General features: G+C 43.8%; 1 protein-coding gene across 1 annotated transcript in view; it reads left to right on the top strand.

Annotated features, from left to right (window-relative positions):
* TMEM65 (transmembrane protein 65) overlaps positions 1 to 16,477 on the top strand; it is a 53,874-nt gene that overhangs the window by 13,508 nt on the left and 23,889 nt on the right. Inside the window, exon 3 of the mRNA XM_073590301.1 lies at positions 15,493 to 15,537. Within this exon, the coding sequence (XP_073446402.1) occupies positions 15,493 to 15,537 (45 nt within the window). The remainder of the gene's footprint in view (positions 1 to 15,492; positions 15,538 to 16,477) is intronic.

Raw genomic sequence — 16,477 nt, 5'->3', positions numbered from 1 at the left:
GGTGTGTGTTTCTTTAAGATTGCATACCAGATCACAAAAACGTAAAGGAGTTTACTAGTTTGGAACCAATGGACTTTGTGATGAGTAGATCATAAAGTGTCCTCAGTGATCAGAGTAACTGTTATAATTAGTTTTCCCATCGAAACGGAAATCAATAGTTCACTTGAAAGTCAGCAAATTTGTAATATATCTTGTCAGAGAAAACCGCTTCATTCTCCCCCTGGACTGATCAATCATTCTCAAAATTATCAATTCATAAGCAAAATGTTTCTTCAGTGAATAAAGACTTTCCCATTACTGTGATAAGAGATGGCAGTTGATTCTCATAAAGGTCTATGCAGAGTGGGAGGAGCTGGAGGCAGAAACATCTGCAAGTTTTCCTGAAAATAAGTTACATTTAGTTTTATACTTGTATAGCGCCATCTTATTCCACAGCATTTTACAGACATCATTATCACTGTCCCCATTGCGGCTCTGTCTATATTCCGTATTATGATGTCACTTGAGTGCGGGAAGATGCCAAAAAAGCCAGAGAAAACCTATGCAAATGCGCAGAGAACCTAGATACTCCATGTAGATTTTGTCCTTGGTGGAATAAAGATAGGTAATCAACAATCAAATCCTGGAAAACCCCTTTAAAAATAAAATGCATATATATGTGTTGGTCCAGTGCACCTAATGCTAAAAATAAGGCAAATAGTCTTCATTAAAAATCAGTCACAAGAGCCCTACTTGGGCATTGCCCCCAGAGCTCACTATACATATATAATAAGCTAATATCCCCAGCGGATTGATGGCCATAATCGCAGGAGTGTTGATTTATCATGCTTGAAAATGATTGCTTTTTGTTCTGTTACAACAATATCTGGAACAGATCTCTGTTGTGAGCTCATTTTCTCGTTCTCCTTTGATGTCCGATGAACTCCCTCTGCTGTTGAAAGGAGGTGGTGAAACTGATTTGGATGGGAGAAACCTGTCACCTGAACAGGTGGATTGCAATTGGACATCCGGAATCTGAGTGGATATAAGGCAGCCGACGCCCTGTAGGGTTGCTGGTGATTTCTCTGCTCTGAGCTCTGGCCTCCAGTTCAGTTCCTGTCTTCTAAAGCAAAGTTTTGCTCTGTTATTGTTCCATGAGATTTTGTCTGATTTGCTTAGTTTTGTGTTCTGCCAGCCCCGGCTGGGGCTCTGCTGAATTTCCATTTTTTGTCCCTGATTGGTTAAATCTCTTTTGCTCTGTCTTCAGAATATATCAGAGTGCTGATATAGGGATTTTGAAGTCTAGTGACTTCAGGGCCGTTTTTACCATCAGACGTGTTGGGACATTTTTGGTAAGGTTTTTGTGGATTGCAGCCAGCATCTTTTCTGTCCTTTCCTATCTAGTTAGTTGGGCCCCATCGTTTGCTCTGCCTGTCTTTCTGTCTGTTTGTGTTTTCATCTGTTTTCACCGACAATACATGTTGGGGGCTGTCTATTGCTTTGGGGTCTGCTCTGGGGCAGTTTAGATTCCCCCTTTCTTTAGGCTTATTTAGTTCTCCGGCTGTGAAGAGGCATCTAGGACCACCGTAGGAATGCTCCACGGCTACTGTTAGTTGTTGTGAATAGGATCAGGGGGTCTGCAATCCGCTAGCTACCAACCTCTCCGGTTTTCTGGACTTAGCTTGCATTTTTGTTTTTTCCTCCTCTGGTGACTCATTCATAACAGATCTCTTGGGTTGAATTGGTGCCCGTAGCGGTTCCTAAAAAGGGAACTGTCCTTCAATGTAGATTCTTTGGTTTAGAGCAGGGGTTTCCTCTGGCCCACGGGCTGTTTACGGCCCTCTATGACCTTTTTTCAGGCAGTTGTGTTTTGACAGCTGCCAGCCCATTTATTTCTACTTGCTCTATGAGCACATGTGCGCAGTGTTCACTACTGAACGCTGAGGCACATGCAAGGAAAGATTACGTCCTGACACTAGTGTCAGGACGTACTTTGTGGGCGGCGTTAGTGCTCAAATTGTACGGATCCCAAAGGTCGGTATACATATCGAAATGGTCCTTGACCGAGAAATAGATTACCTACCTCTAGCCTATAGTGTGGGTATTGCTCATCTCCTGCTTCATAATTATGCCTACCTTCATTGTGACTCATATGACGGTGAGGAACAAATACCCGCTTGGTTTATCATGTCAGGAGTGGATATAAAAAAAAAAGCATATTTCAGAAATCTCTACCTATGAAATACAACATGATCCTCCATGTATGTTTAAAGGGAGTTGTACGAAGTTTGGGAGTTACCCCCTCTCTGTGCTATAAGGATAAATTACCTATCACTGTGGGTCTGACTACTGGGATTCCTACTGATTCTGAGAATTGGGTTTTTCAAAGACCATCTAAATTGAGGAAAGGTGGCGCATGCGCACCTCTGCTCTGTTCATTGTCTATGGGACTTAAGCACTATAATCGTCTGTTTCCTTTAACTCCAGCAGTCACTTAAAGAATGAATGGAACAGAAAATAAATGTATACAGTTGTGGCCAAAAGTATTGACACCCCTGCAATTCTGTCAGATAATACTCAGTTTCTTCCTGAAAATGATTGCAAACACAAATTCTTTGGTATTATTGTCATTTAATTTGTCTTAAATGAAAAAACACAAAAAGAATTGTCCTAAAGCCAAATTGGATATAATTCCACACCAAACGTAAAAAAGAGGGTGGACAAAAGTATTGGCACTGTTAGAAAAATCATGTGATGCTTCTCTAATTTGTGTAATTAACAGCACCTGTAACTTACCTGTGGCACCTAACAGGTGTTGGCAATAACTAAATCACACTTGCAGCCAGTTGACATGGATTAAAGTTGACTCAACCTCTGTCCTGTGTCCTTGTGTGTACCACATTGAGCATGGAGAAAAGAAAGAAGACCAAAGAACTGTCTGAGGACTTGAGAAACCAAATTGTGAGGAAGTATGAGCAATCTCAAGGCTACAAGTCCATCTCCAAATACCTGAATGTTCCTGTGTCTACCATGCGCAGTGTCATCAAGAAGTGTAAAGCCCATGGCACTGTGGCTAACCTCCCTAGATGTGGACGGAAAAGAAAAATTGACAAGAGATTTCAACGCAAGATTGTGCGGATGTTGGATAAAGAACCTCGACTAACATCCAAACAAGTTCAAGCTGCCCTGCAGTCCGAGGGTACAACAGTGTCAACCCGTACTATCCGTCGGCATCTGAATGAAAAGACTGTATGGTAGGAGACCCAGGAAGACTCCACTTCTTACCCCGAGACATAAAAAAGCCAGGCTGGAGTTTGCCAAAACTTACCTGAAAAAGCCTAAAACATTTTGGAAGAATGTTCTCTGGTCAGATGAGACAAAAGTAGAGCTTTTAGGGCAAAAGCATCAACATAGAGTTTACAGGAGAAAAAAGAGGCATTCAAAGAAAAGTACACAGTCCCTACAGTCAAACATGGCGGAGGTTCCCTGATGTTTTGGGGTTGCTTTGCTGCCTCTGGCACTGGACTGCTTGACCATGTGCATGGCATTATGAAGTCTGAAGACTACCAACAAATTTTGCAGCATAATGTAGGGCCCAGTGTGAGAAAGCTGGGTCTCCCTCAGAGGTCATGGGTCTTCCAGCAGGACAATGACCCAAAACACACTTCAAAAAGCACTAGAAAATGGTTTGAGAGAAAGCACTGGAGACTTCTAAGGTGGCCAGCAATGAGTCCAGACCTGAATCCCATAGAACACCTGTGGAGAGATCTAAAAATGGCAGTTTGGAGAAGGCACCCTTCAAATATCAGGGACCTGGAGTAGTTTGCCAAAGAAGAATGGTCTAAAATTCCAGCAGAGCATTGTAAGAAACTCATTGATGGTTACCGGAAGCGGTTGGTCGCAGTTATTTTGGCTAAAGGTTGTGCAACCAAGTATTAGGCTGAGGGTGCCAATACTTTTGTCTGGCCCATTTTTGGAGTTTTGTGTGAAATGATCAATGTTTTGCTTTTTTCTTCATTCTCTTTTGTGTTTTTTCATTTAAGACAAAATAAATGAAGATAATACCAAAGAATTTGTGATTGCAATCATTTTCAGGAAGAAACGGAGTATTATCTGACCGAATTGCAGGGGTGTCAATACTTTTGGCCACAACTGTACATCCAGACACTGAAAAAGCCCCGAGGACCTAAGGGTGTGTTCACGCTGCGTCTTTTTGCTGAGTTTCTGGAGCAGAAACTCTTCAAACTCCTCCTCAAAAATCTAAAACCTGTTAATCAGCGTATTCTTTATGTTACATCTACAGATGGAGCAGAATTTAGTGCACATTATGACATTTGCTGCAGATACAGTGGAAGAACTAAAGTCCGCTCCATTTGTCCAATAGTTCATTGTGGTGTATTGACTTGATATTGATAAACTTTGTAAAGACAGGTATAAATCCATTTACTCTCACATTTCTTTCTAGCCTCTCGATACCCTAAAACCCCTCCGTATTCAATGCAGGCGCCTGATGTTCAGGTGGTGGCAGCAGAAGATGACCGTGGTATGATGCTGTGATTTTTGGTGTGTGGCTTGGCAGCTGAAGGATTTTATGCATGACTTGTGCATGACGGCCGAAGTGTGAGTTTATTCTGGTTTATTAGTGTACACTTCTGCAACTTTTTTTTTGGCATTATAGCATCTAAAATAATGTATCAGCTTTGCCAAAAAAAAATCTTCAATGTTGGCTATTGTCAAAAGTTGTTTCATTTTTATTTTAGATGAATGCTGGCATTAAAAAATAAATTTTGTATACAGTGTGAGCCCCCACACAGTCCCCATATATTCAGTGTGAGCCCCTCACAGTCCCCTTGTATACAGTGTGAGCCCCCACACAGTCCCCTTATATTGTGTGAGCCCCCCACAGCCCCATATACAGTGTGAGCCCCCTTATATTGTCAGCCCCCCACAGTCGCCTTGTATATTGTGAGCCCCCCCCAACATAGTTTCCTTGTATACAGTGTGAGCCCCCACACAGCCCCCGTGTATACAGTGTGAGCCCCCACACAGCCCCCGGTATATACAATGTGAGCCTCACCGCGGTCTCCCTGTGTACAGTGTGAGCTCCCTATGGTCCCACTGTGTATTGTATGAGCTCCTATATACAGTATGATCCCCCCCACTTATTCCCCTATATACTCCCGTCACTCCTGTTACCTTTCGCTCTGCTCCGGTGCACTGACCACTCCGCACGGCAGACGTTATGTAGTGATGTCATCGCGTCTGCTGTCTGTCGCATGGTGATTGGTGGAAGGACGAGCTGGCTGCTCCATCCTCCACCAATGTGTGTGCTATCTGCATCCTGGGGTCCTGTGTAGATGCGAAGGACGTGGTGTCGCCCATGGGACACTTTTTTCAGCCATTCGGCTGTATTGGCCGCACTTTGCTTTAAACGAAGGTGAACTCTTATATTAAATATACATATCTTCTTATCTTTATCGATCTCATTTCTGTCCTTGGCGGTTCCATGGCTCGGAGTACTCAGTAGCGTCGTGGCTTCATACCTACTTCTTGATCTTCTCACTTGTTGCAGTTGATATTTTGATCTAGAATCCGGCATTTTCCCGATCCAATTTCATCAATTAAAAGCTGTTTATTTAGTTTTCGTAATTGATGACTTCTTTCATAAAAAAAAAAAAAAAACAACCTGCGCAAAAGACCTTACATAGTCAGCCTTCAGGTACCTACACGCTTTCCTGCTGACCCACATACATAAGGGCTTATCATGGGTATCCATGTGCTTTCAATGGGGAGAGAGGAGTAAACTGCCGGATTAATCTCACAGAAGGATCAAATATTGTCATTTTTTTATGACCGATCCTTCTTTCCCCCAACATCATCTGTTGAGTAGTCCCCATACACATAAGATAGACGGCCAGTACTGCCCAAAGTTATCACACACATTGGCCATTTTTGTTTGTACCCATCTGCACAATCCATAGATAGGAACCGACCCTATAACATTTTAATTTTCTCACTCCAGGGTCAAAGCTTACAATCTTAAAGGGGGTTTTCACCTTTCTGAAAATCCCTATCCTTTAGCTTGGAAAAAAAGTGCTTTATTCACCTTCCCCAGGTCCAACCCAGAATCTATGCTGCTTTTCCTTGTGTTTGTTATTGGCTGGCATTGTTGACTGTGAGATCACCGGCTCTAAACAGGCAGAGCCACTAAGCTAACTGACTGCAGCGCTGTCAACGTAATGTCAGTGCTGTAGGTGATCATGGACACAGGGAGGGCGAGTAAACTGTTCCCGGGAACCGGGATTTTCTGAAAGGTAGCAACCCCTTTAATTCTAGTAGGATTATGTCACAGCAAGGCTCCTGCCCTCCTTTCTTGTGGATGCCATATAATCTGGTGACCTGGTCCCTTTAAGGCGTGCTGTTTGGCGCTGTTTCTCCTGTGCACAGATTATGTTGTCGCGTTCCTCGGGTTCTCCTGTATCTTCTCGCTGAGACAACGGGAATCGATCGGCTGTTGTAATTAGGCGGATACGTTGTCAGCCGTCCTGGCAGCCCCATCTGATCTCCGGCACGGCATCTGGCAAAAAGTCTCCAAAAAAAATGAAATTCAGGGATCAGTGGCGCGATGACTAGAGAAACAGACGTCACACTTACAGGATTTGTGTAAACGCTCAGAACTATTATTATTCCTCCTCCCTGTACTCAAAGCGCCATTTATGCCAGGTCAGATGAGATTATAAGAAGCCAGTTAAAGGGAAAGTCGCGTAATAAATTAGACTTTTCAATTCCACTTAAGCCTGTAAATGAAATTCTGCAGGTTCATTCTTTTTTTTTTTTTAAAAAGAAAATTTCCGTTATGTTTTTTTCCCTCCTGTTTGGGGTGGCTATATTGGCAACAAACACCCTCTTCCTGTTTTATCTGTATAGACAATGCGGAAGAATGCAAATGCTTTATGGCAATTGAATAAAAAAAAATTATATATACATTAATTATTCTGTCTATTTACACTGATATTTGCAGCAACTTTTGTATCTCCCAGGACATCCCCAGACCTGTATGTCATAGTTGCACCTTTTGTATCCCCAGACCTGTATGTCATTCAGTTGCAAATGTCATCCTTAGGGCCCCCATTGTAATCCACTCTTTCGGGATCCTTGGGCCTGATAGAGATCTGTGGACTGGTGTGCACTGGCAGACTGAGAACTTGCAGTGTATATTGACCATTAATGGTCAGAAAATGATGCGTCTCCAGGGAGAGGTTGAGTACAGATGGTGAGCAGGGAGCGGCACTGGAGCTGCATACACAGCTTTATGCATATAGAATGGCTGTCCTGATCTAGTCCTCTATACAGTGCAGCTGTCATTAAAGCAGCGCTGCTGCTCCTCCTTCTCCTCCTCATTGTCCTCCCATCAAAGTTTTTATTCTCTTAATATATTGCAGATGTCATATATAGCACTGTGCGCTTAAAATTGCTCATTTTGCCTTTCTACCCAGTTAATTAAGAGGATACAAATTTTGATGTGAGTGGTTTAATTAGAGGATCCTGCTCACCCTGCTTTTTTGTGATATTAAGATTTCTCTGCCCCCTGTTGATGAGATAACTCTACTAAGCCTGTTGACGAATGACGTGACTGTTGACTCTGCCCTCTATTGATATGGGATGACTCTACTGACCCTGCCCTTTATTGATATAGGATGTCTCTGCTGACCCTGCCCTCTATTGATATGGGATGTCTCTGCTGACCCTGCCCTCTATTGATATGGGATGGCTCTGCTGACCCTGCCCTCTATTGATATGGGATGGCTCTGCTGACCCTGCCCTCTATTGATATGGGATGGCTCTGCTGACCCTGCCCTCTATTGATATGGGATGGCTCTGCTGACCCTGCTCTCTATTCATATGGGATGGCTCTGCTGACCCTGCCCTCTATTCATATGGGATGGCTCTGCTGACCCTGCCCTCTATTGATATGGGATGGCTCTGCTGACCCTGCCCTCTATTGATATGGGATGGCTCTGCTGACCCTGCCCTCTATTGATATGGAATGGCTCTGCTGACCCTGCCCTCTATTGATATGGGATGGCTCTGCTGACCCTGCTCTCTATTCATATGGGATGGCTCTGCTGACCCTGCCCTCTATTGATATGGGATGGCTCTGCTGACCCTGCCCTCTATTGATATGGGATGGCTCTGCTGACCCTGCCCTCTATTGATATGGGATGGCTCTGCTGACCCTGCCCTCTATTGATATGGGATGGCTCTGCTGACCCTGCCCTCTATTGATATGGGATGGCTCTGCTGACCCTGCCCTCTATTGATATGGGATGGCTCTGCTGACCCTGCCCTCTATTGATGTGGGATGGCTCTGCTGACCCTGCCCTCTATTGATGTGGGATGGCTCTGCTGACCCTGCCCTCTATTGATGTGGGATGGCTCTGCTGACCCTGCCCTCTATTGATGTGGGATGGCTCTGCTGACCCTGCCCTCTATTGATGTGGGATGGCTCTGCTGACCCTGCCCTCCATTGATGTGGGATGGCTCTGCTGACCCTGCCCTCCATTGATGTGGGATGGCTCTGCTGACCCTGCTTTTAAGTGCTAATGTGATGTCTCTGTTGCTCCTGCCCTCTTTTTATAACATGACTGCGTTGTGTTGACCATGTCCTATGTGATATCTCTGCTTACCATGTTCTTGAATAAAATTGAGAACTCTTCCCATCACTTTCCTCAAATGATATGACTGTGCTGACCGTCCCCTCGAATGATATTGAGATGACTCTACTCACCATGCACTCAGATGATTGTGAGATTACTTATTTTACTCTTACTCTCTGTTAATAATGAAATTACTCCGCTGGCCCTGCTTTGTATTGACAATGAGATGACTCTGCTGACCATGCCCCAAGCTACACAGTAAAGTTGAATAGTCTCCTCCAGTGACTGTTTAATGTTGGGAAATATTCTCATCATCGCTTCACCTAGCTGCAACTAGAAAAACATGCACAGGGTCAGAGGCAGTGTCCACATCGCTACTCTTCCTGTCAAAATGACAGACACCATAACAGTACAGGTTTCTTTGATATGGGTAATGCATCAAATCCAGTATGCCGCCATGTTCTTCTTTCTGCTTCAATGATGAAGCATTAAACCAGAGCCTATATTGGTATTTCGGGCCAAAATGTCCAAAACGAGAACACCTTGTTGCCTGTAGCAACTGAAGCTTAGATTTTATTTTAAACTATTGTTCTGTTAAAATGAAGGAGGTGATGGGTTGCTAACGGCAACAAGGGCAGTTACAGTTTTGAATTTCAAATTTATAATTGTTTAATTTATAACTGTCTCACCTGTACATTGTGTGCTGTCTGTGACTGTAGAAGAAAGCCACGGAGTGTACACCGGCCACATTCTGACTAGACGTTTCCGGCCTCGCTCAATTCACTTGTATTAAGTGAGACCGCCCACAACTAGTCGGTACGTGACCGTGTGTATTCAAATCACATACTTGTGGTCGCGGTGCTGACATCAGAGAATTCTGACAGTACACACACTACAAGTGACTGCAAACTTGAGCCCCAAGCCTGGACAACCCCTTTAAGATTAGGAACCCACCATGAGGTTCTTCTGTCACGTGGCGGTGGACTTCATGCAGTCTGATCTGAGTGTTAAGCTAAGAATCTCGTGTTCAGTTTTGTGACTTTTTTTCAAGATCAGTTGTAGGCTTCTTGGTTGTTCGTCCATGTTACCTGTTTATTGTATGTTGGCCGCTCAGCATTTTATATTTGCCCCGTGTCTGGTTAATATATAAGTTCTAAGCATTTCTATTGACAAATCCGTACGGGACACATGTCAGCATTTCCGTCCCTCGTCCTTTCTGATATCGCCCTGACTCTGCAGTTTCTCGGCTCTCTGACGTTTCGCTTTGTGCTGGGATAATTGCTCACGGACTGTGTTTGCTCCCTAAAGCTGACACTAATGTTATTTGTGACGATTAATTGCCTCTGTCCCCTTTTTTTCACAGGTGATTAAATGACTGTGGCCATCAGGCTTAAAAAAAAAACAAACAAAACCAAACAAACTAAAAAAACAAACAAACCTCATTTTTAGCAACTTTCCCAACTTGTCACCAATGGGACAGATGTTCATAACCAATCACGGGGCTGCATCATTTCACAGCCTGCTTTAGAAATACGACAGCGGCAATCTGGTGGTCAAGACTGCTGACAGTGGTGGTTGGCAATATTATTCTACATATTTGCCAACTTTTAGAAATTGTCCTCCTGGAGAATTTGTTTTCGGACATGACATTTATTTCTAACCCTGCCCATGCCCCATTCCTTCCTCCTAAATCTAGATTCCGAACTGTTTCCAATACGGTATTACAAGTCAGATATGCCATTCTAGTGTAGCTACAAAGTGCATCTAGTTTCTTTTTTTTTTTTTTTTTACTTAAATGTCTATTTTGCGCTAAAAAACCCCCCAAAACATTTGTTCCTATTGGGTTCCATTACAAATTTTGCACCATTTGCTTTCTGTAGCTGCTTATGCTGTCTATTGCTGGTTGCAGAATCAGTCAGCTGAGAATCCATCAGTGACCTCGTTCCAACAGGAGCATTTGGAACTCTTTTATCCCCCTTTTACAGAGCAGATTTATGGCCTCAGACCACATAAAAGTTGATAGTACAGGAAAACAAAGAGCCCGTAAAAGCAGTGTGACATCTAATATATAAAGCTCAAGTGTGTGTGTTTGTCCGGGATTGGCATCCGCACCGTCGCAGCTACAGACACAAAATTTGGCACAGTCACACGTCTGGACCCAAAGAGCGTCCTAGGCTATGTTGTGAGGCGAAATTTTAACCCCGCGCGTTCCAATTCACCAAACAATTTTGCCCCTATCTACATAATGGGGGAAAAAGTGTGTATCAAGCCCCGCCCCTTATTATGATGTCATAATGGTTGCCATGGCGACACTGATGTCGTCATAGGTTGCAAGCCCCGCCGCTCATTATGATGTCATAATGGTTGACAATGGGATGGAGGATGTGTGATGGGTATATGGGAACTGGACTATGGGATGGAGGATATGTATGACGGGTATATGGGCACGGGACTATGGGATGGAGGATATGTATGATGGGTATATGGGCACGGGACTATGGAATGGAGGATATGTATGACGGGTATATGGGTATGGGACTATGGGATGGAGGATATGTATGATGGGTATATGGGCACGGGACTATGGAATGGAGGATATGTATGACGGGTATATGGGTATGGGACTATGGGATGGAGGATATGTATGACGGGTATATGGGTATGGGACTATGGGATAGCGGATATGTATGCTGGGTATATGGGCACTTGACTATGGGATGGAGGATATGTATGATGGGTATATGGGCATGGGACTATGGGATGGAGGATGTGTGATGGGAGTATGGGTATGGGATGGAGGATGTGTGATGGGTGTATGGGCATGGGACTATGGGATGGAGGATGTGTGATGGGTATATGGGCATGGGACTATGGGATGAAGGATGTATGATGGGTATATGGGCATGGGACTATGAGATGGCGAATATGTATGATGGGTATATGGGCACGGGACTATGAGATGAAGGATGTGTGATGGGTATATGGGCACTCGACTATGGGATGGAGGATATGTATGATGGGTATATGGGCACGGGCCTATGGGATGGTGGATATGTATGATGGGTATATGGGCACGGGACTATGGGATGGAGGATAATTATAATTTGCTATAACTAACCACAGTTAGTTACTATGCCTGGGCAGCGCCGGGCTCTTCAGCTAGTTTGTGAATAAAACTCAATTAAAAAATTATTGCATTTAGGCAGAAAAAAATATCCACAGTAAGACGCTGTGTAATGCTTTAATTCTCCTATGGTGGCGCTACAGGGAATTGTAATGCTCACTTTCAGGACTAGCCACAGGTTACAGCTGATTTGGGGTCTGGGATGTTGCCCTCAATAGAGAAAACAGAAAAAGAGCAAAATATAATATTTACAAAATTGATAACCTTTAGGAATAATTATTAAATATGTAAATTGACTCTTCAGAGTGGAAGAGGAATAGAACTCTAACGCCCCCTATAGGAAGCAGGGATCCTAAAAGTCAATGTCGACCCTTTAACGAGCCTTGGGATGACAGTCAAACCAGAATCTCAATTTGCAGACACAATGTTTCGGGGTGTTGCCCCTCATCAATGCAAAGTATGACAGATAATTTAGCTAGATGAGAGGCTCTGTACTGGTGTTTAAGGGGTAACGTTTCTCCTTGTGGAGAGTGACAAGCCAAGCCTGGCACGTCAGAGTGAGGAGACTTATGAGTCTTGCATGCTTCTCCTGAGAGATTAAATATGTAAATAGTTTCTTAAAGAGTCGACATCTACTTTTAGGATCATGGCTTCCAATAGGTGGCGATAGTTATTTAATTTCCCAGAGGAGCATTCATGGCTTATAAGTCTCCTCACTCTGGCATGCCAGGCATGGATTGTTACTTTCCACAAGGAGACACTCTAACCCCTTAGATCACAGGTAATATAGTTAAAGGGAATCTGTCACCAGTTTTTTGGCCTATCAACTAAAAATATCATCTAATAGTGTGAGCTAGACATTCCCCAACTACTTGTGAAACACCCTGACTCCCCATGAATCCCCCATAAAAACCTTTTTATTGCTCCCGCACTGTATGTAAATATCCTCGGTCCGGTCCGATGGGCGTTGGTTCTGGTCCCTCTCTCCACCCCAAATCGGCGTGTTGCACGCATTCTGTTCTGTGAATAGTGTTGCTTGCGTTCAGGTCCCGCGCGTGCGCAGTATGATAGCCCAACTGCGGGCAAAGCCAAAAAGCATTAGTGAACATGCGCTGAAAGTACTATGTCCCGGAAGTATTTCGCTGTGTTCCGGGACATAGTTCGCCGGTGCATGCATACTAATGCGGCTTTGTCCGCAGTTGGGCTATCATACTGCGCACGCGCGGGACCTGAACGCGAGCAACAGGACTTTTACGCGTGCTATTCACAGAACGGAATGCGTGCAGCACTCCAATTTGGGGTGGAGAGAGGGACCAGAACCAATGCCCATCAGACCGGACCGAGGATATTTACATACAGCGCGGGAGCAATAAAAAAGGTTTTTATGGGGGGTTTATGGGGAGTCGGGGTTTCACAAGTAGTTGGGGAATGTATAGCTCACACTCTATTAGATGATATTTTTAGTTGATAGGCCAAAAAACTGGTGACAGATTCCCTATAAAATTGTATTGTTGGCCATAAAACGTTAGGGATGAGCAGAAAGCATGTAGTGTCCGGCCTGTACGATCTCCAAAAATAACAGGTTTAGAGGATTTATAGCAAGAAGGAAGCAATGTGTCCCAGGAATGTGCTGATGCTGGATGGAATTGTTCCAGGTGATGAAACCCACAATCGCGTATTTTTATCAGTTTTCTCCTGAGGATGGCAGCGCTCTGCCCATGAGTGTACAGCGGCGTATTCTTTGCCATTCCTCATCTTCATATTTATCGTATTTGAGTCATAGTAATGATTTTCTTCACCCATTTTCTGCCTGAGCCTGGTTTACACTGACAAAAACAGGGAAACAATGTTTGGAACTTTTGACTTTCAGGCTCCATAATCTCACTTTTAGGTCTATCACTGGGGTGCATGCAGTGGGATACCTTATAGTTAGCTTATTTTGCTTCTTTCTCTCTGATACCATGCTATAAGTTCTGTTTTGCCTTTGTTGTTCACACTCTTTTAGAAGCTGCTTTGACCTGCTGATCTAGCAAGAATCTGATCTGCACTCAAACATTTTACATACTAGTTCGCAACCTGAGCATGGGGGAAGAGAGCAGAGAAGCACACATAGCGATTGTGGTTTTTTTTTGTAAGTAGCATTCGAACATAGATTCTTGCTAGAGCAGCAGTTCAAAGCAGCTTCTAAAAGAGCATCAACTAAGCAAGTAAAACGGCACTTTATAGCGTGGCGTTTCAGGAAGGAAAATAACGTGGAAAACTTTGCAAAAGCTGATCAATAATAATGAAAATTGCTTCTAATTTACCAAAATTGTAAATTTGTGGCAGTTACATTACAGCAATATTGTTTGTTTTAAAAAAAAAATAGTAAATTGAGCACCTGATAGTGTTGGGTTCTGCTTTTTCCTGGACTTCTGTCGGCTACATCATGTTATTATACTAGTCACGTCATATTCTAGTGCCTAGAGATTGGCAGCCGCTGAATGACTCGACCTCTGCAGCCTCCTGACTTTCCTCCACCATCTTAGTCCAGAGTTCTGCATTTATTTTCTGACTCGCTGCTGTAGATCGGCAGCCGGTCACTGCAGGACATTCCATGACTTGGATCATTATCAGCTGCTCATAATTCAGAGCCATTTCCATTCTGACTGTGCCGGGAATCTGATTACTCAGCTTAGAATAACCGGAGATGTCGGAACATAAGAAAAGTGTTCTGCTCTACTCACATCCAAAGCTGCACTAAATAATCGTGCTGCTAGGAATCCACATTTTGCAGACCTGTAAAGCCCAATCTGTTCAGGAGGGGCCTTAGATCGCTTTGTTCTCTGCCGCATTGGGACGTGCTAATATTTTAATTTGCGGACCAACCTCATTAAAAGGAAAGCCAAAGTTCCGCCTTAGAATTTTGCCAACGATTCCAGAGCAAAGACGACATATACATGCTCCAAATGAATATATTCCTATCATTTAGTTGTATTTAAAGGAGGATGTCAAGGATTTTTCTGTTATTGATCTATCCTAAGGTCACCAATATAAGATCGTGGGGGTCCGGCATCCTGTACCCCCCATGGATCAGCTCTTGGCAGCTCCTTGTGCCATTGGAAAAAGTGTCCCGAGCTCCATCCATATAGTGGCCGTTGTCGCTTATTACAGCTCATCTCCTGTTTACTTCAATGGGAGCTGTGTTGCAGTACACAGGATTGGTCACTACTTGCTGTACGATGCTGTTCTGCAGATACATTGTGTACGTCCGGCCCCGAGGGACCTGTTGCAGGCTGATCAGTGGGGGATCTAGGTGTGTGATCTCCACTGATCTGTTATTGGTGACCCGCCACAATTATAGGTAATCAATGTCCTTAGTCCATAAATGTTTCTTTAGAAGGAGGAAAACCCCTCCAAGGATTGAAAGGTCAGTAGGAAGAGGCATGATTCCCTGATGGCAGCTGTATGTGGCGCTATATGGCGGGGTGATACATCCCGCTTTTTGTACACTGAAGCCTTTTCTGCCGGTTTGTTTCTCCATAGATGATTTGTCATAAGCTGAAGCCTCGGCTGAGATGTTCATATAATTACCCAGCACTCAGCCTGGGGACGGCTTCCCATGGGCCGGGTGTAGACGTTGGCAGCCAGCAGTGTAATTACTGTGCCAGCCCTTCCCGCAGATTGCTCTATATTATCATATAGAATTTGCTGCAGCAGTTACTTAATATATCTTCTTTTATTGTCTCCCAGAACAACTTGAAGCCGCCCCACCTTCCTCCAAACAGCTGAAGCACGGTAAGACTTCCATAGGATTATACTGTTATGGGTGGGAGCACGATGGGCCGTGTACATCTGAGGCCTATACATAATGTCTAGATTCAAGGCTATGTGTCTTCGTAAAACAAGGTTTTATGTTTTTCTAATTTGACAAATCACTATATTTAATAAAAAATCCTGACATCTTGCAGTTATCTCCCTGGCAACTCTTGCAACTATGTGATGTCACAGCTCACCTCCTCCCCCTGTACAATGACTGATAACACCGCTATATACAGTAGATAACACAGGATCCACCATTCACAATAGGGGATGTCACAGCTCACCACCTCCTCCTGTACAATGACTGATAACACCGCTATATAAAGTAGATAACACAGGCTCCCCCATTCATAATAGGGGATGTCACAGCTCACCTCCTGTACAATGACTGATAACACCTCTATATACAGTAGATAACACAGGATCCACCATTCACAATAGGGGATGTCACAGCTCACCTCCTACCGACAGAGCGCTCAGATGATAGTTGTAGAAGATCTATGGTTAAATTTCCATTTAAATGTGAAAATAAATGTGACTTTCCCACTGATCCGCACCCACATGTTACTATTTAATAATGGCTCTTTACCTTCTAAAGGTCACCCGGACAGAGATGTCACGGTATTTACATTCTCAGTTTGGTGCCATTTGTCATTAAATTTCCTACAAGATAAAAATGAGCAAAATTTATATATAGTATCGATCCTTTTTTTTTTTTTTTTAAAGACTTCACCTAAACCCCCCACCCTAGTACATTTCAGTCTTGGAGTCATCCTCACACTGGGTGGCCACCATTACTGCTTTAATAGGGGGTTGTAATGCTGCTCTTCCATAATCCTGTATGGGGATCACGTCATGCAGGGTCCTGGGAGAGCAGGGTACAGGAGTCATGATTGGGACTAGATTTGTTCTAGAT

Source organism: Dendrobates tinctorius, unplaced genomic scaffold, assembly GCF_039654945.1.
Source record: "Dendrobates tinctorius isolate UK_male_01 unplaced genomic scaffold, ASM3965494v1 ptg000116l, whole genome shotgun sequence".
Taxonomy (NCBI): Eukaryota; Metazoa; Chordata; class Amphibia; order Anura; family Dendrobatidae; genus Dendrobates; species Dendrobates tinctorius.
Note: the sequence above shows the minus strand (reverse complement) of the source record. Positions and strands in the feature narration are given on the sequence as shown.